The sequence below is a fragment of the Myripristis murdjan genome, chromosome 24, assembly GCF_902150065.1.
Source record: "Myripristis murdjan chromosome 24, fMyrMur1.1, whole genome shotgun sequence".
Taxonomy (NCBI): domain Eukaryota; kingdom Metazoa; phylum Chordata; class Actinopteri; order Holocentriformes; family Holocentridae; genus Myripristis; species Myripristis murdjan.
In genome coordinates, this window is record NC_044003.1 from 23,059,329 (window position 1) to 23,086,838 (window position 27,510).

The following is a 27,510-nucleotide window of genomic DNA, read 5'->3' on the forward strand; positions in this document are numbered from 1 at the left end:
ATGTTCAACAAGCGTTAATAAATGAAGAACAAATGTTAGTGAATGTTGTTAATGATAACGCCAGTAGTGCAAAGTCAGGTGGTGCATCAGCCATGTCATCACAATGTAAGGGAAATGTGCAGGATAACTCCAGGTCAGTGGGAGCAGAAAAGCTAAGCACATGGAGATGTTACAAATGTGGGAAAGAAGGACATATAAAACGTGATTGTCAAAGCTGGAAACCTAAAACTAAAAAGAAAACCCACAAGGCCAAAAGCATGATGTGTGAGGATGCAGAAGATTCTGGTGAAAGTGCCTTTGTCGTCAAAGAGGCAAACTCGACTGACAAACCACAACAGGTCGAATGGTTGATTGACTTATTGATTGACACATTACGTGTAATAAAGACATTCTTCAAGAATATCAGCAATTCTTAGAAGCACAGTCAGTGAACCTTGGTGATGGTAGGGTGGTTGACGCCCTAGGAATTGGAAATGTCAAGATGAAAATGACTTTCAAAATGAGTGAAGCAAAAAATGCCACAATGTATGACATGCTGTATGTTCCAAAGCTATCTGGGAATCTATTCTCAGTGGGAGCTGCTACCAAGAGAGGGAATACAGTGCAGTTCAGGAAGTCTCACTGCTACATAAGGGGAACAGGTGGAACGCCTCAAGGAATGGGAACACGGAGAGCTAACGGGCTGTATCAGCTGGATGTTGAAGGAAGTTCATCTGTCTGTCATAGTGCATCAGTAGCAGCCAGCCTGTGGCACCAGCGTCTGGGTCACACCACCCAGCTGAAGGAACTGAAAGATCTGGTGACCGCAGTGGACCTCTCTGCAGAGAAAGAGGTTCCTTTCTGTGAAGGATGTGTGGAAGGCAAGCTGTCTAAAAAGCCATACAAGTCGATTGGAGGAATCCGTTCCAAACGCAAGATGCAACTGATTCATAGTGACGTCTGCGGTCCAGTGCAGTCTATAGGTGGAGCAAGATATTTTGTGACTTTCATTGATGACTACTACAGATGCTGCAAGGTATACTTGCTGAAACAGAAGAGTGAAGTGCTAGACAAATTCAAGGAATTTGAAAAAACATTCTCAATGAGTGTAGGCAGAGCGTCACAAGGCTGAGAACAGACAATGGTGGTGAGTACACATCAAAGAAGTTTCAAGAATATTTGAAGGCTCGAGGCATCCACCATGAAATGCCTGTACCTCACTCACCACAGCAAAATGGTGTTGCAGAAAGAAAGAATAGGACTTTAGTTGAAGCAGCTAGAAGCATGCTGTCACATGCCAAGTTACCAAAGATGTACTGGGCAGAGGCTGTAGCCATCGCAGCTTACATACAGAACAGACTGCCTACATCTGTCCTGAAGCAAGAGACACCCTACGAGAGATGGTGTGGAAAGAAACCTAACATGAGTCACATGAGGGTGTTTGGCTGTGTTGCTTACGCACATATCACAGATGAAGAGAGAGGGAAACTGGACAAGAGGGCTGAGAAGCTCTATTTTGTGGTGTATGCAAACAATGCCAAGGGCTATCACCTGTATGATGAAGAGAAAAAGAGGATGCTAATCCGTCATGATGTCATCTTCAATGAGTCAAACTTCGATTTGAAACAGGAAGCTAAAGTACCCTGCACAGAGAGTGAGATAACCTTGGAAACAGATGAAAGTGAACCACAAGATGGCGCTGCCGACGCCACAGTCAGAACAAGCGGCAGAATCACAAGGACTCCAAGGAGATATGGATATGATGAGTTTGCTGATACAGTGACTGTTGATCATCATGCCAATATGTGTAGTGTGACAGAGCCAATCACACTAAAAGAAGCAATGGAGAGTCCTAATGCAAAGGAATGGCAGGAGGCAGCTGATTTGGAATATGAGTCGCTGCTGGAAAATGAGACATGGGACTTAATGGAGTTACCAAGAGGAAGAAAGGCAGTAGGATCAAGATGGGTGTTCAAAGTCAAGCATCACAGTGATGGACGAGTGGAGAGATACAAGTGCCGAGTGCCAAGTAAGAAAGCAGTATGGACTATGTTTTTGTCATTCTGCAACTTGATGTAAGTAACAGTTCCATATGCAGTGTCACTGGCATCAGAAAAGTGATGCATTTGATCAGATGTTATCTGGCCAAAGTCTTGAGGCTTGAGACATCTGTTGATCTTGAAAGTCTCCACCTTTTCAATGTCTTCCAACCACTTGTTCCATTTTTGTTGAAAGGACTGGGGTATCGGCTCATCCCAACCACACTTCAACTGACACAAGTCATGCAAAATCATCTTCACTGGGATGGTGAATGGAGCTAAGAAGCCGAAAGGGTCGTAGACTGAACTTATAGATAACAATCCACGCCTTGTGTGTGGTTTGGTTTTGATGTTGCACTTGAATTTGAAGGTGTTGGTCTCAATACACCACTGTAGCCCCAGAGCCCGTTCAACCGGCAGTTTGTCCCTGTCTAAATCCAACTCCTTGAAGTTCTTGGATCTATGTTCTTCAGGGATTACAGACAGCACTTCACGGCTGTTGCTGAGCCAATTTGTCAGGTTGAAGCCTCCTGACTGGCAGGTAACTTTGAGGTTTTGAACCATGACAATGGCCTCCATTTCTGACGGTAAACTCTTCAGGAGATCATCCACATAAAAGTTTCTTTTGACTGTGTCAGTCACTTCTGCTGGAAAGTTTTGTGCATTATCATCAGCAGTTTTCCTTAGGGCATAACATGCACAACTAGGAGAGAACACCGCTCCAAACAGATGGGCAGTCATGCGGTACCGTACAAGCTCCTGCTCCAAGTTTCCTTCTGGCCACCACAAAAACCTCAAAAAATCCAAATGTTCTTCAGCCACTTTTACCTGATGAAACATTGATTGCACATCAGCCATGACAGCTGCGGGTTCCTGTTTGAACCATGTCAGAACCCCTAACAACGAGCTGGTCAGATTTTGCCCTTGTAGGAGCTGACTATTAAGCAAGGTTCCTTTAAATTCTGCCCCGCAGTCAAACACCACGCAAAGGTTATCTTTCTGACGATGAAACACTCCATAGTGAGGGAGATACCAAACTTTCCACTCAGCACACTCCAACTGATCCTCTGGAGCCTTTTCCGCATATACATTTTCAATGACATCACACAGCAAATGCATATTTACATTTCGGTCCTTGAAATGTAGTTTCATCATGTAAGGACCATCTTTAAGTTGCACTGAACTTTCCATTATTTCAATGAATCTTTTTTCTTCTACTGACATCTCCTCTTTGTCATTGGAAAAAGTCTCACTGAAATCCTGATTGTATTGATTTATCAATAAGCGCAGTAGTGTGGCCATTCTCACACTGTGCTGCACTGTTTCCTTGTAGAGGCCCATTAATCACCCAGCCAAGAAGAATTTTCACAGCGTACGGTCCCTCTCCCTGACTGTTGATCACGTCCCACGGTTCCATTACCTTTGAGGCATTTGTGCCAATCAACAGATCAACGTTGGCGTTGATACGAGGAATGTGCACATCTTTGAGGTAAGACCATTTGGCCAACTCTTCTTCACTAATTACGTTGTCTGCCGACACCGGCATTTCTTTCTGTGTGAATGTGCTGGGAAGCTGATAATACTGGTTGTAGGCCAGACCAGAAATTTCCAAGCCCTCAACCATGTAACTTGGCACAATGGTAGCTCATAGTATGTATATAAATGCTTGTTCTTTTTCCTTTAATGTTGAGTTTCTCTTTTAGACTGTCGGAACAGAAAGTGTCAGTGCTCCCTGGATCCAGGAATGCCTAAGTTTGAACCACTTTGTTTCCTTTTGTACACTTGGCATTGACAGGCAAGATTGAAAGAATGTCATTACTGCTCCCGGCCCCTGTATGACCACATGTGGACACAACTGTGCCACTCACCGACTGTTCCTTTGACCAATCTTCCTCTTTACTTTTCTCTTTTTTCTCAATATGGAGAACACTGGGGTGACTTTGGTTACATACTTTGCAAGATATGTGCTTACTGCAATCCTTGCTCATGTGCCCTATGCGCAGGCAACCAAAGCACACTCCTTTCTCTCTAATAAAGTCCAACTTCTCTCAATGAGACTTCTTTTTCAATTGTGAACACTGATCCAATGTGTGTCGTTGTGTACAATATAGGGCTGGGCAACAATTAAAATCTTTAATCGCAATTAATTGCATAATTTGCCTGATTAATCACAATTAATCGCATTGTATTAGCAAAATCCAATAAGTAGTGTAAAGAGCACTTTTATTTCAATGTTCTGCTGCCATATAAACGAAAGTGCCATAACATTTGTTGTGCAAACACTTTTAACATCACCACTTATCAGTAACACATATTTAGTGTAAATCTCAACTTAAAAAATGTCATAATAATAATAATGATAATAAATTAAAGCTTATTGCCACTGCCAGGACATTCTCTTTACGAAAAAAAAAAAAAATCTACCAACAAAATCCTGAGCCACAATCAGGACAAACAGGCAATTTCTGAGGTAACAGCAGAAACTTTTAACAGGGAGCAGCATTACCAGTCTATGTTCAATACCAAAGTGTGAAGCACAAAAAAGTTCACTACTGAAACTTCCTTTACAGGGGACTAGAATGTAAAGCGCATGTTTTACTGGACTTCTGTTTTTTTTTTTTATATTCCTCTGCACTAAGCCAGTTGCTAAGGCACACACGATTATTTACATTTTCATAAGATAAAGAAGCTCTCTTTTTATTTTGCACAATGTGACCAGCAAGAGAAAACAACCTTTCACAAGCGATTGTTGCGCAATCAATAATCAACCATGTTGTCTGTGTCGCTGTCCGTTGTGCTGCTGCAACCGAGTATAAACAAAAGTCTGTTTATAATGAAAGTACAGCAGTCTGTGTGCGCGGGGATCCGGCAGACCTGGTGCTGGCCGGCACCGCGTCAGTACAGCCAGCACCGGCCGCGGCACCGCGCGGTGTGGGGCAACCCGGTCAGGTCTATTCTGCTGGATCTGCCAGGTGCCGCTCCGGCTGTCAGTTGGACCTTTCTGAAGGAGGAGGAAGTTACCTCCGAAACTGTCAAGGTAAATAAACATCCCATGTCTGATTAAAAGGACCAAAAACGTCTTTTAGTTAAAAGGAAGACATGATGAATGTATTTGAACTACACTGATTTATAATGTCGTCGGGCCATGCCTGTGTCTGTTTCAACGTGATGACGCGCACACCGGGGGCAAACGTGCTTGGGCGCGTTTGGGCTTTAGGTAATGTGAGTGCAACAGACTTTTACAAAATAAAAGCATGTGAGCAACATGCGTTAATGCGCGATAAAGTAAATATCGGCGTCAATAGTCTAATGAATTAACGTGATAATAACGCGTTAACTTGCCCAGCCCTAGTACAATATAAACAGAAAATGCTTGAGGTTGTAGGTGGTGAATTTTGTGTTTGAGTTTGTATGTTTTTCCTGTTTGCACTCACAGCTGGTTCATTAGACATAAAGACAGTAGTTGCAAAACTGTTTCTCTTGGATTGTGACTTTTGCTGCCTTACTTGTGTCTTATTGCTTCCTTTTGCGCCAACTGCAGTGTCTTGGATATCACCAAAAGTTGGATCAGAAATAATCTTGACTTGATACTCAATGAACTTTAGAATGTCCTTAAAGTCAGCCCTGGCGTTGGCCGGCATACAGGTGTGTTGTCTTGGTGTCCCGGTTCCTCTGTTGACGGGCCACAGCTCCAGCAGCTCCGGTTCCAAATGCAGAATAAACCTGCTCAACCCGAAAGTGGCCAAACAGCAACAGCATCCAACGATGTCCTCAAAGCGATAGTCTCCAGCGCTGTCCTCACGGTGAAGCGACAATCTCCAGCGCTGTCCTCACGGTGAAGCGACAATCTCCAGCGCTGTCCTCTCGGTGAAGTGACAATCTCCAGCGCTGTCCTCAACGAAGCCCCCCCCCCCAACCTACTCCATCCCCATCCCTAACCCGGGAAAAAAAAAAGAAAAAAAAAAAGGGTGCAAGGCAGTGCACACAATAAAACAGAAAAAAAAAACATGAAGCAAGAAAAAAAAAAAAAACAGGTAACACAAAACAAAACAAAACAAAGAAGACCACTGTGGGGATGTTCTTGAGTTGTTGGCTGTTAAGACATATAATGGTAGTTATGTACACAGCAATAATTATATACATTATACACTATTTGGACTGAGCGAGCTAGATTGAGACTAACTTGCAAAAAAAAAAAAAAAAAAAAAAAAAAAAAAACTGTTTTAGGCTTAATTTCATTGGCTTAGTTTAGTTAACTAGTCTACAACTGTAAGAGTTAGGTCATGAGCATCCCCACTCACAGATAACAATCACAAACAATCACAAACTTACTATCCCACCATTCCTCTCAAGCCCCCCACCCCCAGCTAGCCCGATTCCCATGTCACTGCATATGTATTATCAACAAAATGGACATTGGTTCAGAGAGAGTAAGAGGAAGAACTCCTCTGTCATCCATAATGATATCCACGGAGATAACAGAAAACAATAAAAAATAATTCCTCCATCACCCATGATATCGTCAGAGACAGCTGGACATAACACGGTGTGGATGTGTGATATATATACTGAAATAAACATTCATAAGGGTACATATCAAATATGTATCCACTGTCCGATGTTTAGAGACACTGGGAATGCAAATACATATCACACTGCCGGAATAGAAGAACAGCACTAAAATCATATCAGAGTATTAAGTTTTTCTAATAGTGACGACCAGTGCAGTTTGTTAGTTCAATGATTTACAAATAAAAATAATAAACAGGGCCAAACATATATTTTCACCAGGGGCCTGTTGCACAAAAGTAGGATTAAGACATCCGGGATAAGTTACTGAGCCGAGTTCAACGAATCCAAAACAAGCGCATCCCGGCTTAATTGGTTGCACAAAGACCAAGCCAGGATGAGCAGACACGGATTCATCAAGCCAGCTGAAACCTATCCTGGATAAGTGCGCGCATGCGGCTTCCTCAAATAGACCCCACCATCAATCACAGATTCACCGATCCACCATGGCTACCAGAGCGGCGTACTTTTCCCCGTCGGAGTCAGAAATCCTCATGGAGGCACACGAGGAGGTGAAGGATCAAATCAAAAAAAAGGGCAACACGGCCAGTGCTATAAACAACGAGAGAAAGCGTGGCAAAGTATTGCAGACCGCCTGAATGCGTAAGTAGTGCACAAACACACACTGACTGCTCCACTGAAACCATCACAATTACAATCCAAATAGCTAATTAACATCTCCGAAAACGTAGTTGTAGGTCTACTCTGACTATTAATCAGTTCAAATTGTAAGTGAAAGTGATGGCAGATGTGAGTGAAATTGTGTAAATGTAACTCCATCAGACTGTATAACACTTTGATAAATAGATGAGCTCACTGACCTAATTGAATTTCCTTTTGGGATAAATAAAGTTCCTCTTATCTTATCCTTATATTTGCTCCTCATGCTCCATGCTCCTCTGCATGCACATCATGCACATCCTTTCACAGCATTAATGTTCAGGTGAACATGACTTTTTGATATTGTCAATTGATGAACACTGTACATTGCTTGTGTCGTGCGTTGATTGGTTTAACAGTCTTCATCTTATAATTTCAGATGGTCTGCGATGCTGACTGTCTGATCAGCAATGTTGTGGCAAAGTGGCCTGGCTCAGTCCATAACTCCAGAGTCTTTCGGACCTCCGGAATCTATCAGCGCCTATCACAAGGTGAGCCACACAACCTCTATTAATAACCACTTTTTACATCATGGCTGTGTCAAGAATGTCACTCTATTTATGAGGTTGTGATGATGAGATTTTGTATTGACAGGTGAATTCTCTGGTGTGTTGCTGGGGCACAGGGGGTATGCCTGCCAGCCTTTTCTCCTGACACCTCAGACCCCCAGGGAGCACAGCAGGCCTATAATCAGGCCCATGCCAGGACAAGGGCCAGGACTGAAATGACCTTTGGCCTCCCGAAGGCACGCTTTCACTGTCTTCAGGACTTAAGGGTCAGCCCTTTGAGGGCATGTGACATCACTGTGGCCTGTGCTGTCCTCCACAATGTGGCCTGCCTGAGGAAGGAGAGGGCCCCCAGAGTGCCATCACATGTAGACTGGGACAGTCCTGCATCTTCCCTGATGACGACAGTGGTCAGCTGCTCAGTGGCCAATATGTGTTAAATTATTTTCGTTAACACGCATGCTGTGAATTTAACTTAAATATGGCCTGCATTGGCAAAGGATTTTTTTTTCTTTTTTTATTCAATTTAAATTGATTTGGCCTCTTGTGTCGTTTGTGCTGTATACTGTGTGTATTCAAGCTTGCTACTGCATCCATTCATTTGTCTGTTCATTTGTTGTGTATGGATTTGTCCTGCATTTATTTCAGTGTGCAGACGTGCAGGGTGTATTACATACAGACCTTTGAATGTGTCTTTATTCTTGTGTTGTATAATATGCTTTGATTCTGTGCTTTCTATCTTGTAGAGTCACTGTGTGACTTCAGTTTTGAAAGGAGCTGATGGTTTACCTGCTTTGATTTATCCTTATTCAATAAAGGAACATAATGTTACTCTTTGATGTGTATTTATATTTATATGGGATGTGTATTTTATAGTCTATAGGAAACTGTAAATTATTTAATGATTGCAACATCATCTAAAATCATCATTTATCTACAATAATTGAAATTAATGATCACAAATGTTTAAATAATGACAGTGGGTCTAGTTTCGACACTTTCCTAAAATAATCGCCTAAGTCATTTTTTGTCAAAAATGAGTTTTTTGCCTAAGTAATCCCCTCTTGATGCTGGCCACCTCTGGTAAAATCGCCAGCATCCTCAGTTGAACAGATCATGTCATTCTACCCCTGAAGTATAATAGCCTAAATCAAGAGTGTGTCAAAACTGTGACTTAGGTAGTTTTATTTTGCCTAAGTCAAAAGAAAATGTGACTTAGGCAATTTTAAATTTTTTAGGCTATTTTAAGCGTTTCAAGATGGCAGCGGTATCGAGAAGAAAGAAAATTTTCTCTGCCACTGAAGTTATATCAATGATCCAGGGCTCATCCTCAATTGGTAAGTGATGAGTTTTAGTATAACATTGGCATATAACATATTACAATTGCTTAAGTCAACAAAGGCCTTTTACCTACTACCGTTTCGCCTTTCTCCCTCTGGGGCACCCGGCCATACCACTTGGACCTGGTGGGAGGGCCTCTTGCTTACCCCCCTGATGCCCCAGTCTGATCTTATCCCCTGCTGCAATATATATCAACATATCTAAATACACTATATTACCAAAAGTATTCACTCACCCATTCAAATGATCAGAATCAGGTGTCCTAATCACTTGGCCTGGCCACAGGTGTATAAAATCAAGCACTCAGGCATGCAGACTGTGAAACAAGACATTTGTGAAAGAATGGGCCGCTCTCAGGAGCTCAGTGAATTCCAGCGTGGAACTGTCATAGGATGCCACCTGTGCAACAATCCAGTCGTGAAATTTCCTCGCTCCTAAATATTCCACAGTCAACTGTCAGCTCTATTATAACAAAATGGAAGCGTTTGGGAACAACAGCAACTCAGCCACCAAGTGGTAGGCCACGTAAAGTGACGGAGAGGGGTCAGCGGATGCTGAAGCGCATAGTGCAAAGAGGTCGCCGACTTTCTGCACAGTCAATTGCTACAGAGCTACAAACTTCATGTGACCTTCAGATTAGCCCAAGTACAGTACGCAGAGAGCTTCATGGAATGGGTTTCCATGGCCGAGCAGCTGCAGCCAAGCCACACATCACCAAGTGCAATGCAAAGCGTCGGATGCAATGGTGTAAAGCACGCCGCCACTGGCCTCTAGAGCAGTGGAGACGCGTTCTCTGGAGTGATGAATCACGCTTTTCCATCTGGCAATCTGATGGACGAGTCTGGGTTTGGAGATTGCCAGGAGAACGGTACCTTTCAGACTGCATTGTGCCGACTGTGAAATTTGGTGGAGGAGGAATTATGGTGTGGGGTTGTTTTTCAGGAGCTGGGCTTGGCCCCTTAGTTCCAGTGAAAGGAACTTTGAATGCTTCAGGATACCAAAACATTTTGGACAATTCCATGCTCCCAACCTTGTGGGAACAGTTTGGAGCGGGCCCCTTCCTCTTCCAACACGACTGTGCACCAGTGCACAAAGCAAGGTCCATAAAGACATGGATGACAGTGTCTGGTGTGGATGAACTTGACTGGCCTGCACAGAGTCCTGACCTGAACCCGATAGAACACCTTTGGGATGAATTAGAGCGGAGACTGAGAGCCAGGCATTCTCGACCAACATCAGTGTGTGACCTCACCAATGCGCTTTTGGAAGAATGGTCAAAAATTCCTATAAACACTCTCCTCAACCTTGTGGACAGTCTTCCCAGAAGAGTTGAAGCTGTAATAGCTGCAAAAGGTGGACCGACATCATATTGAACTCTATGGGTTAGGAATGGGATGGCACTTCAGTTCATAGTATGAGTAAAGGCAGGTGAGCGAATACTTTTGGTAATATAGTGTACATATTATCACATACCAATATATAAATATATACATTAATCAGTTACTACTCTGATGATTGTCGCTGCCATGTTATATTCATTTACATTAGGTTATGTTATAATTATACAACATATGATTGTTATTATTATAACTATTATATATAATATAATTATACAGTTATTACATATAGTATAATTATATAATTATAGTGTTATAATTATAATATTAATTATATAACTGAAATATTATGTTATGTAATATTATTTCTTATAGTGCTAGATATATTATATTGTGTCATATCATGTTGTGCTACATCACATCATAATGCATTATATTACCTCTCATTATATTATTGTATATACATATAACATGTGTATGCATATGTATGTGTATGTTTGTGCGGGCATATATGTATGTTTTCTTTTATTATTATTATTATTATTATTATTATTATTATTATTTGTATTTGTATTTGTATTTGTATTTGTATTTGTATTATTATTATCTATTTATTTATTTATTTATTTATTTTAATTTGATCTTTACTTTATTGTTTAGTTATCCACACACGCGCGCGCACACACACACACACACACACACACCTTTCCTATATACATGTCATTGTAACTGCAATTGTGCTGGCTGTTGTGTTTTGTACTGTATGTCTACTGTCTGTACTTTATGTCCACTTGGTGTAATTAAAAAAAAAAAAAAAAAGTCAACAAAGGCATGTTCAGAAATATCCCTAAGTCATTTATTTCTGTTATGTTACATAATTGACTGACATTGTTTTTAGCATATCAGTAGTCATCTTTATATATATATATATATATATATATATATATATATATATATATATAAACTTTTTGAGTGAAATTATCGATAAATATCATACAGTTAATTTTGGTGAATTTTTTTGTGTCTCCTGAAAAACCTGAAAAAAATGACTTAGGTGATTATTTTAGGAAGGTGTTGATGTGATAACAATGTGTAGTGGGCAGTGGAATAACTATTAGTGTCCGTTTGTGGTGACTGCTGACTGAGATAAGGGATGAGATTAAATAGATCCTGGAACTTAACCTGGTCTGGAGCAGGCTAGCTCCACAGAATAAATCTCCATGGTAACTAATGTCATAACATATCCCACTATCCACTATCCCACTTTTGTGCAACCGGATCACGGATAAATTAATCCAGGATAACCAAAATATCCCGGCTTAATCCCTTATCCTAATTTTGTGCAACAGGCCCCAGATCGCCTATTTACCAATATAGACAAAATACGAAATAACAAACGATGATGCCACAGTCACGGTCACAGTCTAAAACTGTGTGCTCCTGCCACCAGCAACACCTGAGTCCAATCAACTCATTGTATATATAGAACTCTGACCTCTGGCAGATTGGCTACATTGCTCCCCCAAGTGGTGGGAGGTTTAAAGGGCACAGCACAACACATAATAGAAATGGCTCTTACAACATGGCTCTGACCAAACTGCTTGAACAGAAACCCCAGTTGTATAATCTAGAATAACGAGTGTCATAATCTCTCCAGCACTTCTAAATCCATTTAAAATCTTGGTCATTTTTTCTTTAAAGTCAGTATACAATAACTACATGGAACCCTCTTACTTAATCAGAGAAATTGGGGGAAAAATGATAAGGATTCTGTCAGGGCCACAAGGCTGAAGGGGCCCATCAGAGATGAGCTGTGGCCCTGCAGATGGATGCATTTGGCCAGTGCACCCAGAATTACAAGCACCCATAGCTTTGAGATGAAACTCGGCCTGCCTTGGGTTTTTTTCTGGCTTCAGGCCAGCGTGTATGCTAGAATGTGTCAGACCACGTGAGAGCTAACAAGCAACATGTCAACCACAAAGAATAATGGAGGCACTGCTTTGGGGCCGTCGGGAACAACAAACATCATCCTCCCAAGTGTTGGCAAAGTTATGCCCTTCCAAATCACACCAGACCAGAATTTGACCTATATAGATAGTTAGATGTTTAATTTCATGTTAACCGGCCTGCAGTGTTAACAGTTAAAGTTAATTGTACAAGAGCCTATCCAGTGAGCCAAGATGCACAGTACCAGCAGGGCACTGGCTCTGAATGGAACATGAACTTTAATTAATGACCTTTTCTGCTGTGTAAACTGGCTATAGTGTCCCCATTAGGATAATCGGAATCATTTCTAGGATGCTACAACACAGTGTAAGATGCAACCTGCCTGCTGGTTTTGTCAAACTCAAACCAGTGTTCAAGTGTTAGACTTGAACACTGCATTTTTTTAAAAGCTTGAAGACAAAGATGCATCATTCCTCAAAAGTGATGTCAAAATCAGGACATAGACACAAGTATTTCATAAAATTAACATGCATAGTCCTAGCTGTCATTAGAAAATGTACACCTGGGCTCACCTGGTAGCTCACCCCAGTGGCTCACCTGGTGGAGTGTTAACCACAGCAGCCCAGGTTCAGATCCAGCCTTGACCCTTTGCTGTGTCATCCCCTCTCTCTCTCTCCTTCCTGTCTCTCTCTGCTGTCACTACCAAAAGAAGCAGAAATGCCCAAAAAGAAAAAAAATCTTCAAAAAAAGAAGAAAATCTACAATCTTTACATTCTCAACATCTCCTCATTTCATTAGTTAACCAATTAGTTCATACTAGATTAGAGACACCAGAGACCCAGAGATTCAAAGGATGGTTATTACAGAGCAGCACATGACTGCCATCATATGCTTCCTGCATTTCAGTGATATTAACACTCTGGGAGGCTGTCGTGCCTTTTATTATAGGGATTTTTATATATACACTGTTATTACGCGTAATGGGGGGGAGGGGGGTCACTTGTTCTTGGAACAATGTTCTTGTCTATTTGCCTGCATATTTCCAGCTCTAAGCCTTCATCACTGATTAATTTGTGATTGGGTATTCAGTTCAGTGTTGTGCAGAGCTGGGCACATGAAATTAAGATTTACCACGTTTTCAGAGCATTAGTTGAGCGTGTCATTTTTTTCTAGGGTGCCAATAAATGTATGCACTATAGGCTAACGGCGAGGGACTACTTTAGATCAATCCTGCTGCGCTCTGCGCTGCAGCCATTCAGCCAGCAGTGATGGAAAGCGCTGGTGCCCCATTGGCTACAGTAACCCTGGCCAAATATGTTAACTCCATGAGCACGGCACACGTCCAGGAGGCTGTCGTAATCTCCGACGCGAGGAGGATGGAGATACATAAGATATAGCGTTCAGCAGCACATGTAACATCTGGCTCTCGCCCATGGGTTCGGCTGCCGCGCTGCGCGCTGAGGACCTCCTGCGCCTACTCCCTACTTGAGATCAGATGGATGTGACACTGTAGCGCAGCAGCAGCGCGGATTTCTGATCCGTCTCCATCTCATGAAAGCGCCTTATCTACCTCAGCAGAATTTAGTACTGGTTACATTTTGGTCCCACAGTTTGGTGGCCAACTGCCTGCGTTTCCGATGGATATCTACTCCTCCAAATTGTCACCAGCGCTAGACATCGGTGCCGGCTTTTATCTGCTAGTATTAGGTAAGTTTAGCTGAAGTTTAAGAGACTGATATACAATGGTCTGTTGAAGAGCTCTGCAGCATTGTGTTACCGCGCACAATGTTTCTCTTGCTCAGATCCTACCTGTAGAGTTTGCGCTCCTTGCGCTTCAAGATTAAACCTTTATCCAATAAGCCGTGATCTGACAAGGTGAGAAATTAGGGAACATGCAAAACACCATTTATATTATTATTATCACATTGATTTATATTTTTTTTTTTCGTTTTAGGGCCTTATTTTTATGCAGTTTGACACCATTGGGAGTCTATAGCGGCACCTTATATAATCAAGACTTGGTGTATGTCAGTCATAAAAGGTGTGTAAAGTACTTCATAATTAGACGCTTTGATCTTATCAAAGCTTTACGCGCCTGAGTATCTATTCTGTTGCTGATAGGGGCACTTCAGGTGTAGATGGGGATGGAGATGGAGGTCATCAAACAGTTGCTTTTTCTCTCTCTCATCTCTCATCTCTCTCAATCTGTCAGTGCTATCTGTCAGTAAACACACGCGTCAGATACAGCAGTCTCTGGTATAGTCAAGTGTTACCAGGGTGGCTGCATAACAACCATGTCGGGTCTAATCCCCATAAACTCACCCGCTTGGAGAGCTCAGTCAGAATGGGACCCTAAGCAGAATTTTCATCTGGGTGATCATGTCACAGTTGGTGGCAGTTGTGTAGTTTTAGTACATAAAGATGCCGAGTTAGTGTGTGTTTGTGCATGTGGGTGAATCTCATACTGATGTTGCAGCGCGAGTGTGGTTAAAATCCTTTTTTGTGACAACAAATGAATGATCTGGTGAAGTTTGAAGGAAAAGAGGCTAGCATCACTCTGTGTTGAGAGATGCTCCATGAGGTTGGTCATTCTCTCAGTCCTCAAGTGCACATTGCAGGTCCAGTGCCTGCCTCAGCCAGCTGATGTAGGCTAAAAATATTAAGGTTTGATTATTGTGCAGCCACAATATCTGTTATCTGTTATCACAATATCATTTTTTCACAATTTTGCATAGCTCCAATTGTCTGCTATTTTGCCCCTGCCCCCAAGTCCCTGAGTTTCATCTTATACAACCAGTCAGATACTATGTATAAGTATAGTTTGGCAGATTTTGTAACCCTGCTGATGTAATTGCCATCCAAAACAAACATATTGGTTATAAACATCGCTGGCAAAATATGATGTTACATGCACAACCTGCCTGGATTCTAAAACAAGGAAGCAAATCCATTGAACTGAGAAAGTGAAATATTTACAGAAAGTAAGTGTACAGATGAAACAATACTGGCCTGGCACCAATAGGGAGCAAGACACCTGCTACTGATGAGGCTCCATTCTTAGGTTTAAGGCGCAAAAATACATCAGCTGTTTTCTTTTTATTTTTACAATATCTTCGCCAGCAGACAGAGTGAATGGCATTCTTAAAAGCAACTATTCCACCTTACCACCACTGTGATGGCTTGGAAACTGAGAGGGACAGAGTTCATGCTTTTTCCATATTTTGTCTGCTGTTTTGAATTTGAAAGAGATACAAAAACAATGCAAAATGATTCTTTCGCGGCTTCCTTTCTTTCCTTCCTTCCTTTCCTTCTTTTTTCTTTCGTTTTTCTTGTCTTGTTTTTTTTTTTTTTTTTTTTTTTCGTCTGTGGCTGTAATGTGGTGGCCTGAGATGCTTGGACATAATCACGGTGATGATAGTAATGCCTGTAATCAGCTCCACAGTAGTCAGCCAGGCTAAGGCACTCCTCAAGCTGATTCACAGTTTCAGTGGAAGTCAGGCACTCTGTTTGGGCATCATGACCAGCATGAATTTGTGGCATGACAGGCTCCAACAAATTTTGCTGTATTGCACTGGGATTTTGAATATTGTTATATTGTGACATGGCATACGCGTTGTCTTTTCCTGTTCTTAAAAGCTGCATTACAATAATCTGATGCAGCTGTCTTAACTTATTAGTTCTATTATTTGCTTTTATCTGCTCGTCATCCACATCACTAATCAAAATCTTATTGAGTCAATATTTTGTAAAAGCAGCAGTAGCCATCCTTACAGTATTGTCATTATATGAATATCAAGGTATTCTGTAAAAAATATTGTGATGTTTCATATTATCAGTATTGCCCATATTGCCCCAAAAAGCATATAACAGTTGAATATTATAATTATGCCATGTCAGACTACATCATTGTATCAGTACACTCATCCTTCTCATCCTTCTGCTATGTAGTTTTAGTGAATCTTGAGATGAAATTTCAAAGAGAAAACTTGAAATCTAGGTTTCAAGAATGGGAATTTCTCATAAAGTGTATGGATCAATATACATACACAATCGCACCTTTCTTTATTTGTTCATCTTGAATCATTCCCTCTGACGACTCATTCACCAAATCTGTTGTTAAGATCTTAACAGGCATTAGATGTGTTTTAACGTTCTCCTAACTGTTTTGCCAACACGCTGTTGACAACCTGACTCAGTCAAATATGACTGCAAGCTTTACATGGAATGGTGAGTTCAGTGGAGAGGAACATGTGGTGGAATTATACATGGTGGACCAAGCACCCTGCTTTGGGTCTCTGTGGAGGCAGAGGTCTGATGTTCACCTCATATTTCATTCATCATTTCATCCCCAGGAGAGTGTGCTGGTGACTGTATCGGTATGTGACATTTTGCATGGGAAAAAATAAATTTAACAAACACAACCACAATAAAAGCATATTTTGCAGTCCTCACAGTGCTTTTTTTCCCGTGGGAAAGTGCATTATGTTGTGTAGATTATTTGTTTTTTTTTTTTTGGACAAAGCATTTCACATTTTTTAAGTGTTTTTACTATTTGAACATGTGATTCAAACTGGACAGCGCAAAACACTGTTTTTCATGATTTCCATTGTATTTTTATAAAGACAGACTACTAATGATTTTATTGGTTCAAAATGATCATGCATGAACATGAAACATTTTGAAGCTGTTTTAAAAATAAAGGTAAATCCTACAGGCATGAACCACTCCACGTGCTAGAATGACCCTGAGTTAGATGGGATTGTGGTGATGCAGTGTGCTTCCTAATAAACTCAAGAACCACTTCAAGCACCTTGCATTAGTGGCTCGGTTGGGCAGCCACTGTCTCATATCTCATTCATCTCTTTTCATTTCCCTGTTACCCACTCAGGAGGAATGCACCATACACCCTGAACCTCTCATTAGCACTCAAATGGAGTGGGATGTCCACCATGGCTGCTCTGCTCCTGCTAATTAGAACAAGGCAAATCTCCCCTCAGATATCATGCTTAGACCACACAGACGTCAGGCTTGCTGCCAAATGGTGATGAATCTGGAGAGAAAACTGTTACACCACAAGTATAAAAAGATAATGTGTGCCATTAGTAAATGCTTGAAATGAACAATATGCCAATTTATAGCAATAATTACTTTCAAAGATAAGCAACATAGCAACATTTTAAATGCACTGCAACCCGAATCCTGAGTCCAGTGTAGGCAAATTATGTGGATCTGTATGAAATGGCTTTGGCACCTCTGACAGATTACTGTTAAAAAATAAATTAACTAATAAACACCAGACATAGCAGATCAAAAAAAATATGAGCTACAGATTAACATGACCTCAAAGTAGGTCTATTCAATGCAGCATCTCAGAAAACAATCTGCTAGTTATTACAATCAACAACACATTTGGTTATAAGCCAGTGTAATGATGCCCTGCCTGGGTCCATATTGTCTGGTTGGGCCAGGAATGGAGCATATGTTGAGTGGGGCTTATGGGATCATATACAAGGTGATGCATTAGAGGTATTTTGGTGAACACTTACAAAAATATGCGCAAGAATTGGCACTTTGACCAGAGAAGGAGTTTATACATTTAGAATTGTTGTACCAGTGGATGTATGATGTCCTCATCAAATGTTAATCAAATGTTAAATCACCATATTTAGCACTCAAGCTGAACTGGTGGCCAGTTCTTATGATCAAGAAGGAGAACTTCCCTTGTTTTATTTTGGAGGAGAATGTTGGCTGCCCCTAATATCTACAAAGATATTGGCACTGCCAGCTAAGGGAGGCCGTGTGGTTTAAAATGCTTTAACATGCATGCAGTGGTTTCACATGCTTGTGCATGCACGACCAACAACTTAAGATTGTTCATCAGAATCACATAGGACTTTGGCATCTCGCATATGGTGTTTCTCTATCTCACTCTCTCCCTCTCTTTATAGACAGACAGACAAACAGACAAACAGACAGAGATGCATGCAGGCAGACAGACAGACAGACAGACAGACAGACAGACAGATAGATAGATAGATAGATTTGGTGTCATGGTGTCAATTTTTCACATGGTGGTTGAGTCTTGAGCACTTATTACACTGAGCATCTTCAGTGTGCTTAAATAATAAGTGCATGTCTGTTTGTTATCATGTGGAAAAAGAAAGAAGGAAAGAAAGATACAGAAAGAAAGAAAAAACTAAAGCTAATAATCCTTATTATAATATAAACATGTTATAAACATTTATAATATTTCCAACAGATAGAAAACTACAAAAATCCATTAAGGAACTGCTAAGATTAATGTAACAGTGATTTATGCTGGTCTGTTTGGTAAAATGTACCGTAGTGCTGACTGGAGTTTTATTTTGGTGACACTTTAATTGAAAGAGAGGTTACCTTGTTTTTCCATTCGTGTACTGTACATGCAATGAATTCTTGTTCTTTTGATGTTTACCATTTTAAATTATGGCTGCAGTGATGGAGTGCAGTGATGTTTCATCACACTGCTTCTCTTCTCATATGGAATCAAAACATACCAGTGATTTAAAATATGTTTGCTCATTGAAATACTGTAGAGATGAAATATAATTTGATTTGTTTACTAAAACTATATTATGTCCTGCTTTTGTTTCTTGCTTGCCTCCCCTTGCCCCCCCCCCCATCCTTCATCTGCTTCAGCTGTGCTCTCCATTGTGGGGAACCTGTTGGTCCTCATCATGGCATTCAAAAGGTCATCGAGCATGAAACCTCCTGAGCTGCTGAGTGTGAATCTGGCCGTGACAGACCTGGGAGCAGCTGTCACCATGTACCCTCTGGCTATGGCCTCTGCCTGGAGCCACCACTGGCTTGGGGGAGATGCTACGTGTGTTTACTATGGCCTGGTGGGATTCTTTTTCGGTGTGGCCAGCATCATGAACCTGACAGTCATGGCCATAGTACGCCTCTTTGTCTCCCTCAATCTGCAGTCTACCAGTGAGTATTTATAATAGGGATGATAAAAAAAAAAAGAATGTTTTCTGTTATTTCCAAGGAGGTCTATTCTCATTTATAGATCAAATAATATGAAAACCATAATTGCAATGCAAATCATTCCCAGGAGCAGCAGTAGGATATCGTAGAATGAAGGAGAGGGTTACCTCAGGTACATCAGTGCCCATTTTATGCAATGTCCTCTATTGCAAACTACGACAAAAAATACAACTGACCAAGATATTGTTTGGGATTTATGTATGGTCTGAAGAAGTGTTCCCTTGTTTTGATTGCATGGACACACCATCCTAGACTGTCCAGACCACCTCCTCCAGAGGGAGGTTGAATTACTACCCTCTGGTGGATGACACAGAGCCATACATCATAGGACAAAAAGAGTGGCATTTTCCTTCATTTCCACAGCTAGTGGACTGCTGAATTTGCACACATGATGATGATGTTGCTGCTGTCTCCACAGTGCTCTTTTTATGTAGCATTTTTAAATGTATTGCTATTTAAAACATTTTTATTTTCTTGTCGTGCCATCTTAATGATCCCAGGTATTTGTTATAGCCTAACATAGCCATAGTTGTAGTTGCTTTAGCATTCAATACTTGTTTCGGCTGACACAAATTTGACAGTAAAATATTAAAAGCAGATTGTACTTTGTTAAAAGCTGAGGTCAAAGTATCCTTAGAACAATAAATGTCCATATCGTCAGCATAGAGATGGATAGTTGTATCAGATATTTGATCATCCAGATTGTTGAAATGATTAATAACAGGAGATGATAAATAAGAGGTTGCCCAACACTGACCCCTGGGGGACACCTTCAAAACAGTTAAAACATCAGACACAAGACTATCAGTTTTTGTCAACTAGACCCCACCATATAGATAGTGGAAAACCGTCTCTGATAGGTCTATTGAAAGCAGTCTTAATTTCAAAAGCTCATGTCCACAGTGTTAAATGCTTTGGACTAGTCTAAAAAAGTGACTCACAGTGCTGTTTTTTGTTAAATGCAGAGGTGATGTCATTGATGACATTAATGGGTGCTGATGAGTGGATAGGATAAAGTATGAGTGTAAAAATTCCTTGAGTTGCTCACTGATGAATGACTCAAGAACCTTGAATAAAACAAGACAGAAATAGAAATAGGCCTGTAATTGTTTAAAGAGAAGAAGCAGAAAGGCTGTTTTCAAATCCTTAGAGATTTTATTGCACTGAGATTAAAAAGAAAAACATTTAATTACAATTTTTTCTACTGTGAATATGAGGTAATTTCTCATCGATTCACAAGACAGGGTTGTACAGAGACAACTGAAACAGAGTCAAACAGAGAAGTGGATGACATAATATGCCAAATATTTGAGAGATCAGGGGTGAACCAGGGGGTGTTCTTCCTTTCATCCTGTACCTGCAGAAATGAGCATGTTTATCCATAATCTGGGAAAAGCTGCTATAAAAGAATTCCTCAGGACAGTGGCGGTTCTGCCTATGTTGCCGCCCTATGCGAAATTACTGGCTTGCGCCCTTCCATGTTACTACTCCTACCGCCAAGAGAGCACTACACAGCTAACTACAGCTGCCACAAAGACAGTCTCAGTGAAAAAGAGTATGCTGTATGGATGCTTCTATTGACACAGGACACATGTCTTAAATCACAACTGCATGTCTCTGAACCTACAACTAAGCGGTTTGCCAGCGCACAACAGCATCTAAGAGTAAAAACTGAGACTGCGACCTGTGACCAGAATAAGAGGAGTTGGGCTCAGGAGAACAAGGAACCTGCTCAGGATGAAAGATAGGCTGAGGAGACTAAGCTGGAGATGATGCAACAGGACGCTGGTTCTGAAATTAAAGAGGACATATCAGAGTTGTCACAGGAAGACCCTGGGGTCTGGAGACCAAAAAGAAGAGCCATAAGGTTATTTTCACAATTCTTTGATTTATGTTCTTGTGAAAACAGAGCACGTTTCTGCTTACATTAGTTTAGCCGATGTAAGCATACGCTTGCGTCGATGCCGTGACATCAGTGAACATGTACAGCTGTTGCCTGAGCAAGGAGAACCACCCAGAAATACTCCGATTTGCCGTAAACCAAAGGTCCATGCCAGTTCTGCTCATTCAAGTTCTATCACTACGACTCATGGCATGTACAATTAATTATATATTATTTATTATTATATTATTATATATATGTATTATATATTTATTTATTTATAATGCAATGTTTTAAGCAAGATGGAATGGTAGACGTTGCCATATGTGACTTAGAGGACTCAGGAGGCCTCTAACTGTATGCCACCTGGCTTGTATTTATAGTTGATGACTATATGTAGACAGAGGTAGTGTAAGAAAGTGGAGAAAAAAAGGTTATGCCAATATTTTCTTCCTTCCTTTATTGATTGATTGTGTAGCCTGGGAGGATATTGCACCCTTAGAAAATGAGTTTAATATTGACAAGATATTGTTTTGGATTTATACACTAGGCAAAAAAAGTTCTGTACCGCTTTTTCAATCTATAATTTCTCCCCTTTATTTATACCCAATAGTGTTGTATCTTATACCGTTGTAAAGCCTGACTCGTCCTCTTTCCAATGAGGATGAATCAACTTGTAAGGATCCTGCATTTCTGGAATGAGTGACACCGGTAATTGTGTGGGAAGCAACCATTTTTTTTTTTGACAAAATCCCCTGCAATATTTTTTCAGTTGATCATTTCTCCCATTAAACAATACCGATTGGTGTTGTCTTTTATACCGTTAGAAAGCCTGATTAGTCCCCTTTTCAATGAGAAATAAGTTGTAAGGATTGTCAATTGATTGGTATGACCAACATGGCTAAACATGTCCCCTAGCCCCCTTTTTGAGGGGGGCAAAATCCCATTCAGTGTGTTTCCAGTGGATCAGCATGAGGAGGAGGTGTGAAGCTGTTATTGCTGCAAATGGAAGTTCCACACGCTGCTAAGGTCCAGTAGAAAATGAATAAAATATTGTGCTTCCCACCTGTTTAGCTGTGTTGCCTCATCCTTACAGTTATACCCTATAGTAAAGGGGACTGGCATTCCAACAGTATAACTCACAAATCCAATTGGTCTTATCACAGGGGAGAAATGATCAACTGAAAACACACTGAATGGGATTTTGCCCCCCTCAAAAAGGGGGCTAGGGGACATGTTCAGCCATGTTGGTCATACCAATCAATTGACAATCCTTACAATTTATTTCTCATTGAAAAGGGGACTAATCAGGCTTTCTAACGGTATAAAAGACAACACCAATCGGTATTGTTAAATGGGAGAAATGATCAACTGAAAAAATATTGCAGGGGATTTTGTCAAAAAAAATTGGTCGCTTCCCACACAATTACCGGTGTCACTCATTCCAGAAATGCAGGAGTTGTATCTCATTGGAAAGAGGACGAATCAGGCTTTACAACGATATAAGATACAACACTATTGGGTATAAATAAAGGGGAGAAATTATAGATTGAAAAAGCGGTGCAGAACTTTTTTTGCCTAGTATATGTATATTGGAATCATCATGTTATGTTATTCCTCTAACAAATCTGTTTATCTGCTAAACACCACATGGATGTAAGAACACCATATTTTGCACTCAGAAGAGGTACCATGTAATGGAGTGCTGAAAAAAAATCTGTGTGTGTGTGTGTGTGTGTGTGTGTGTGTGGCTCAAAACAAGACAAAAGCCTCAAATTACCTTGTAACAGAACCAATATTGCAAACAACCATTAAACTGAAACAGGCTGTTCATCAGCTGATCAAAAGTTTAAGACCACTGCCTTTAAAAGCCCAAATCTTCGCAAAAATGTGGATTCAGTGTCATTTTCTGTCAGGTATCCACACTGTCATGACCTCCTGATGGCAAAGGCAAAAAAGCTTTCTTGTTAATCACCTCAAAAATTCGTTTCGACATGCTTGATGCTAGTGTTTCCAAGAGGCTAGTGGGAATGTTGCTCCAAGTGGTGAAGATGGCTTCACGGAGGCCATCCACTGTCTGGAACTGGTGTCCATTTTTGTAAACTTCCCTTGCCATCAAACCAAATTTTTTTGTCTCACTCCCATTTCTTCTTTTTGCATTTTGAAGCTCTACTTAGAACCTTCTTAAGATCCAACAGTGCAAAATGTAAGTTCTTGCAATTTCTCAACTGGTCTTAAAATTTTGATCAGGAGTGTATAATAAAAGGAAGATGGACGTTCACTCTCGTTTGTTTTAACGGTTCAACACCTACACCAGGATATTACTGTGCTAGTTTTATTCCTTTTTAATTCTTAATTTACCTAGGAAATTGTTCAAGTTGCCTGGTGGGGCCCTGCAGGAGTCAGCTGCACCTGCAATAATGTTCTTTCTGTGCAGTCATCAGACACATCAGCATTTTTCCAGTGCCTTTTCACAAGATGTCCTGTTCTGCCTGTTGAAAGTGTACAGAAATATACTCCTCAGTGCAAAGCTTTTTAACACTGACAAGCATTTCCTGGCTTGCCTGCAGGTCTGCTCCATGACTGAGGGAAATAGATTGGTTATGCAAGAGGAAAAAAAATGCTGTTGGCTGTTTGAAAGCTATGTACATCAATACAGAATATTGATGGTATTGGTATTGATTTGTGTCTGTGAAAATTAAACCAAAAATGGTTATATAATAATTTTGCTATACTCAGCTCTAATTACATTTTCTTTTTTCATTTCTGTTCATTTCTATCATCTGGGAACTTGTTTTGACCCTTGCAGCACATATTAATGGGATACTTGAAATGCTGGCAATCAACGATTGCCAGCATTTCACTTATTCAATTTACTTATTCAATTAAGTGCTGCAAATGTAAATGCGCCAAGAATCTTTAATAAACAGCATGAAAAAACATCAGTTTGCCAAGGACTGTTGAAGTATTTAGTGTAGATGAACAGCAAACTCTCTCTCTGTCTCTGTGCAGAAGACAAAATCAGTTGGAAGAAGGTGAAGCTGCTGTGCTTGTGGACGTGGATGTATGCGCTCCTCTGGGCTCTGTTCCCCATACTGGGATGGGGCAGGTACGGCCCGGAGCCTTTTGGCCTGTCCTGCTCACTGGCCTGGGGAGATATGAAAGATGAGGGCTTCTCTTTCGTCATCTCCATGTTCTCCTTCAACCTGCTCATGCCTTCTGTGATCATCATCTGCTGCTACTTCGGCATTGCTATCAAGCTCTATTGCACCTACAAAAAGTCAATCACCAACAGCAAGCAGGTGCCCAACATTGTGAAGCTCCATCGCAGGCTGTTGATAGTAAGTGGCCTTTCCAGAGATGAAAGCTCTGTTATTGACTAGGGATTCAACAGCATTTGTTGCCTTAGAACATTTCAAAGATCTCTCTGTCCTTAGGGGCTTCAGCTGTGGCTTAAACGTATTGTGGATGATGAAATGGAAAGCCAGCTAGTATTTAGGGATTTTATGAAGGTGATGAAATAGCATCTTAGAAGACGGTGAATATTGCATATACTTTCCAGCCTTTAGCTCACCATTACACACACACACACACACACACACACACACACACACACACACATTGCTGCTTGTGTAACACTCAATCAGTTGTATAATATCAATGGTCATATATGCAACAGTTCTTAAGCACTACCCTTTCAGTACTGGTTTCTTGTGTTGTGGCCAGTATTCATTCAATATACAATCATTACACTTGACTGTACAAAGTCACTCTCGGCTACACTATAATTGCAGTCATTTGCTTCATGTGAAATATAGGTTTCAACAAGATAAAGATGCTACAAAACAAGCATTTTTGTTGATGCTCTCTGAAGTTACATTCAAAATTGTTATACAACAAAACAGTTTATATTAGAAATGAAGGACTTGCTGTTGTTCGTATTTCATTATTTGTTTGTATTTTGTATATGAACCTAAGTTGTAGAATTCCCCCAGACATTTAGTTGCATGCAAACTGAAAACGTATTCATTAGGATCAAAGAGAACTGCAAAATTTTGCACAAGTAGTTATATCTTTAAATACGGGCTTCTTTTTTGTCCTCTGAATAATTGATAAATCACTGCAGCCAACAATATACACATTAAATGCTATATAAGGACTGTTTTTATGTTGTTTTTTTAGTTACTATATCCCACTGTTCTCTTGCAGATTGCTGTTTTGATCAGTGTAGGCTTCATTGGCTGCTGGGCCCCTTATGGTCTGGTAAGTCTATGGTCCATTTATCATGACAGCAGTACTTTCCCCCCTGAGGTCAGCCTCCTGCCCTGCATGTTTGCAAAGAGCTCCACTGTATACAATCCCCTGATCTACTACATCTTCAGCAAGAGCTTCAAAAGAGAGGTGAGGCAGCTAGGCTGGCTATGCAGAGGCTCTAACGCCTGCCACGCCTCCAATAGCATCAACGACAATGGCATCTACATGGTCACTCTCGAAACCAAGTCCCAAGTAGCCCGGTCTACATTCCAGAAAGAATGACAGATCAGAACAAAGGACATTGCTTCCCAAAAAAGACTTTGGTTGCTGTGAGCTATGTAAAAAAATGTGATTTCATTTCATAAACATTTTACACTGGCAATAAAACAGGCCTTTTTGTATTGTACTGTATGACACCTGTGGGCTATTTAACACAATAGGGTAATACCTAAATCCATAGGTAAAACTGGCCCTTTACAAATGGCTGAATGACAGAGAGGGCACCTATCTGCTGTCATGTTTTAGCCAAGTAAGCTCTGGAGTCAGAGTGAAACCTGTGCTTGCAGTCTGGGCCAGGGCCTGGAAACTATGGCAGGCAAACATGTGCCTGCTCACTGTTGAATCAACCACATGTATGAAGATTGTGTCTTTGTGAAATCATTCTGCCCTGCAAACCTTTTGCACCCAAATAGTGATGTGTAAAGATGAAACAACGAAAGCATTGTTGACTATGCTGAGTCACCATGGACTAGTGGTCTGATGAGACAGACCTTCATTTGCCAATGTACTTTCAAGCACAAACACCCTGACTGTGCTGACTGTGCCAGCTGACACGCAACGAAAAGATCCATCTGGAAAACCTTAGATCCAAGGCACAAATGTATGAAGTCTTTACAAAACCAAAGGTTGCACAGTAAAGATTAATCAGGATGACAGGGTAAGACCCCAAACTTGAGGTCTGTGTGCACCCCTTCCATCACAGCTATCAGATCAGCAAACTGAAAAGGATCCTCCTCTGGTCTGTGGGCATTTCAACTCAAGAAGAAAGGAGCTGCACTGGGCAACTGAGGAGCTAGTTAGCTGAAGCTAGAATTAAAGACTGACTCAACAGAAACCTCAGAATAAAATTAAAAATAATAATAATAAAAAAAAAAATACTTAATATGCGAAAATTCAACAGCAGGGTTGTGAGTTTGGGGTGCTTAATGCCAGTGCTTAAATATTCCATCTGTGATAGATGCTTGGTTGTTTAATTTTTTTATTTGATTTTTATTTATTTTTTATTTATTTTATTTTATTTTCAGAAGACAAAGTGTGATGTACATTCTTTTTTCTTTTTCTTTTTTTTTGAAAACCTGTCTTATCTACTTCAGTGTCTATAAGTGACTAATGATCTTGTGCCTCTGTTGGATAATTTTCGTAATAAAAATGTTTTCCACAGTGAACCAATATGGACAGATACTTAAACAGGCTCCTATATGAGGACAACTCACTCACTAGTGCTATTCAGTGATATCACACTCTTGTAATGTATAAGAAATATTAAGCAATTTTTAATAAATGGACAACTCATGATATCTGTTACCAATTTGTGTGTTGTTTAGGATGAGGAGCACAGCCACATGAGTGTTACACTGAGAGAAGAGATGTCAGCCCTGGGGTTAGGACTCATACTGTTTACGGTGCAGTGCTTAACTACGCAACACACTGACTCACAAACATGGATTTAAACACGTCCTTGGATTTAATTACATGTGGTCTTAACATCCATGACAGCAACAGCAATGCTGCATTACCCCTGAAGTAGCCACAGGTTTCATATCACATATTGAAACGTACAAAGATTATACCATCCTGTCATCCTGTGAAAACTAAGTTAATGATTTTTGCCATAAAATGAAAACAGTGCTTGAAACAGTGGCTCCATTAAAAACCAGACCAGTAACTACAAAGAAGTTTGCCCCATG

The 27,510-nt window shown here is 40.6% G+C and overlaps 1 protein-coding gene across 1 annotated transcript; it reads left to right on the forward strand.

The window, feature by feature from the left end:
• Positions 1-14,015: 14,015 nt before the first annotated feature.
• On the forward strand, positions 14,016-25,825 carry opn8b (opsin 8, group member b). The gene is made up of 4 exons (XM_030046806.1): positions 14,016-14,085; positions 19,057-19,350; positions 24,302-24,630; positions 25,499-25,825. The coding sequence occupies exons 1-4, from the start codon at positions 14,016-14,018 to the stop codon at positions 25,823-25,825; spliced, it is 1,020 nt and encodes a 339-aa protein (XP_029902666.1).
• Positions 25,826-27,510: the final 1,685 nt, after the last annotated feature.

What these genes read in the sequence shown, in the direction of transcription:
- opn8b (XM_030046806.1), top strand. Translation starts at nt 14,016, where the DNA reads ATGGATATCTACTCCTCCAAATTGTCACCAGCGCTAGACATCGGTGCC. An exon ending in CTTTTATCTGCTAGTATTAG is followed by an intron (nt 14,086 to 19,056) that starts GTAAGTTTAGCT and finishes CATCTGCTTCAG; the next exon opens with CTGTGCTCTCCATTGTGGGG. An exon ending in TCCATCGCAGGCTGTTGATA is followed by an intron (nt 24,631 to 25,498) that starts GTAAGTGGCCTT and finishes GTTCTCTTGCAG; the next exon opens with ATTGCTGTTTTGATCAGTGT.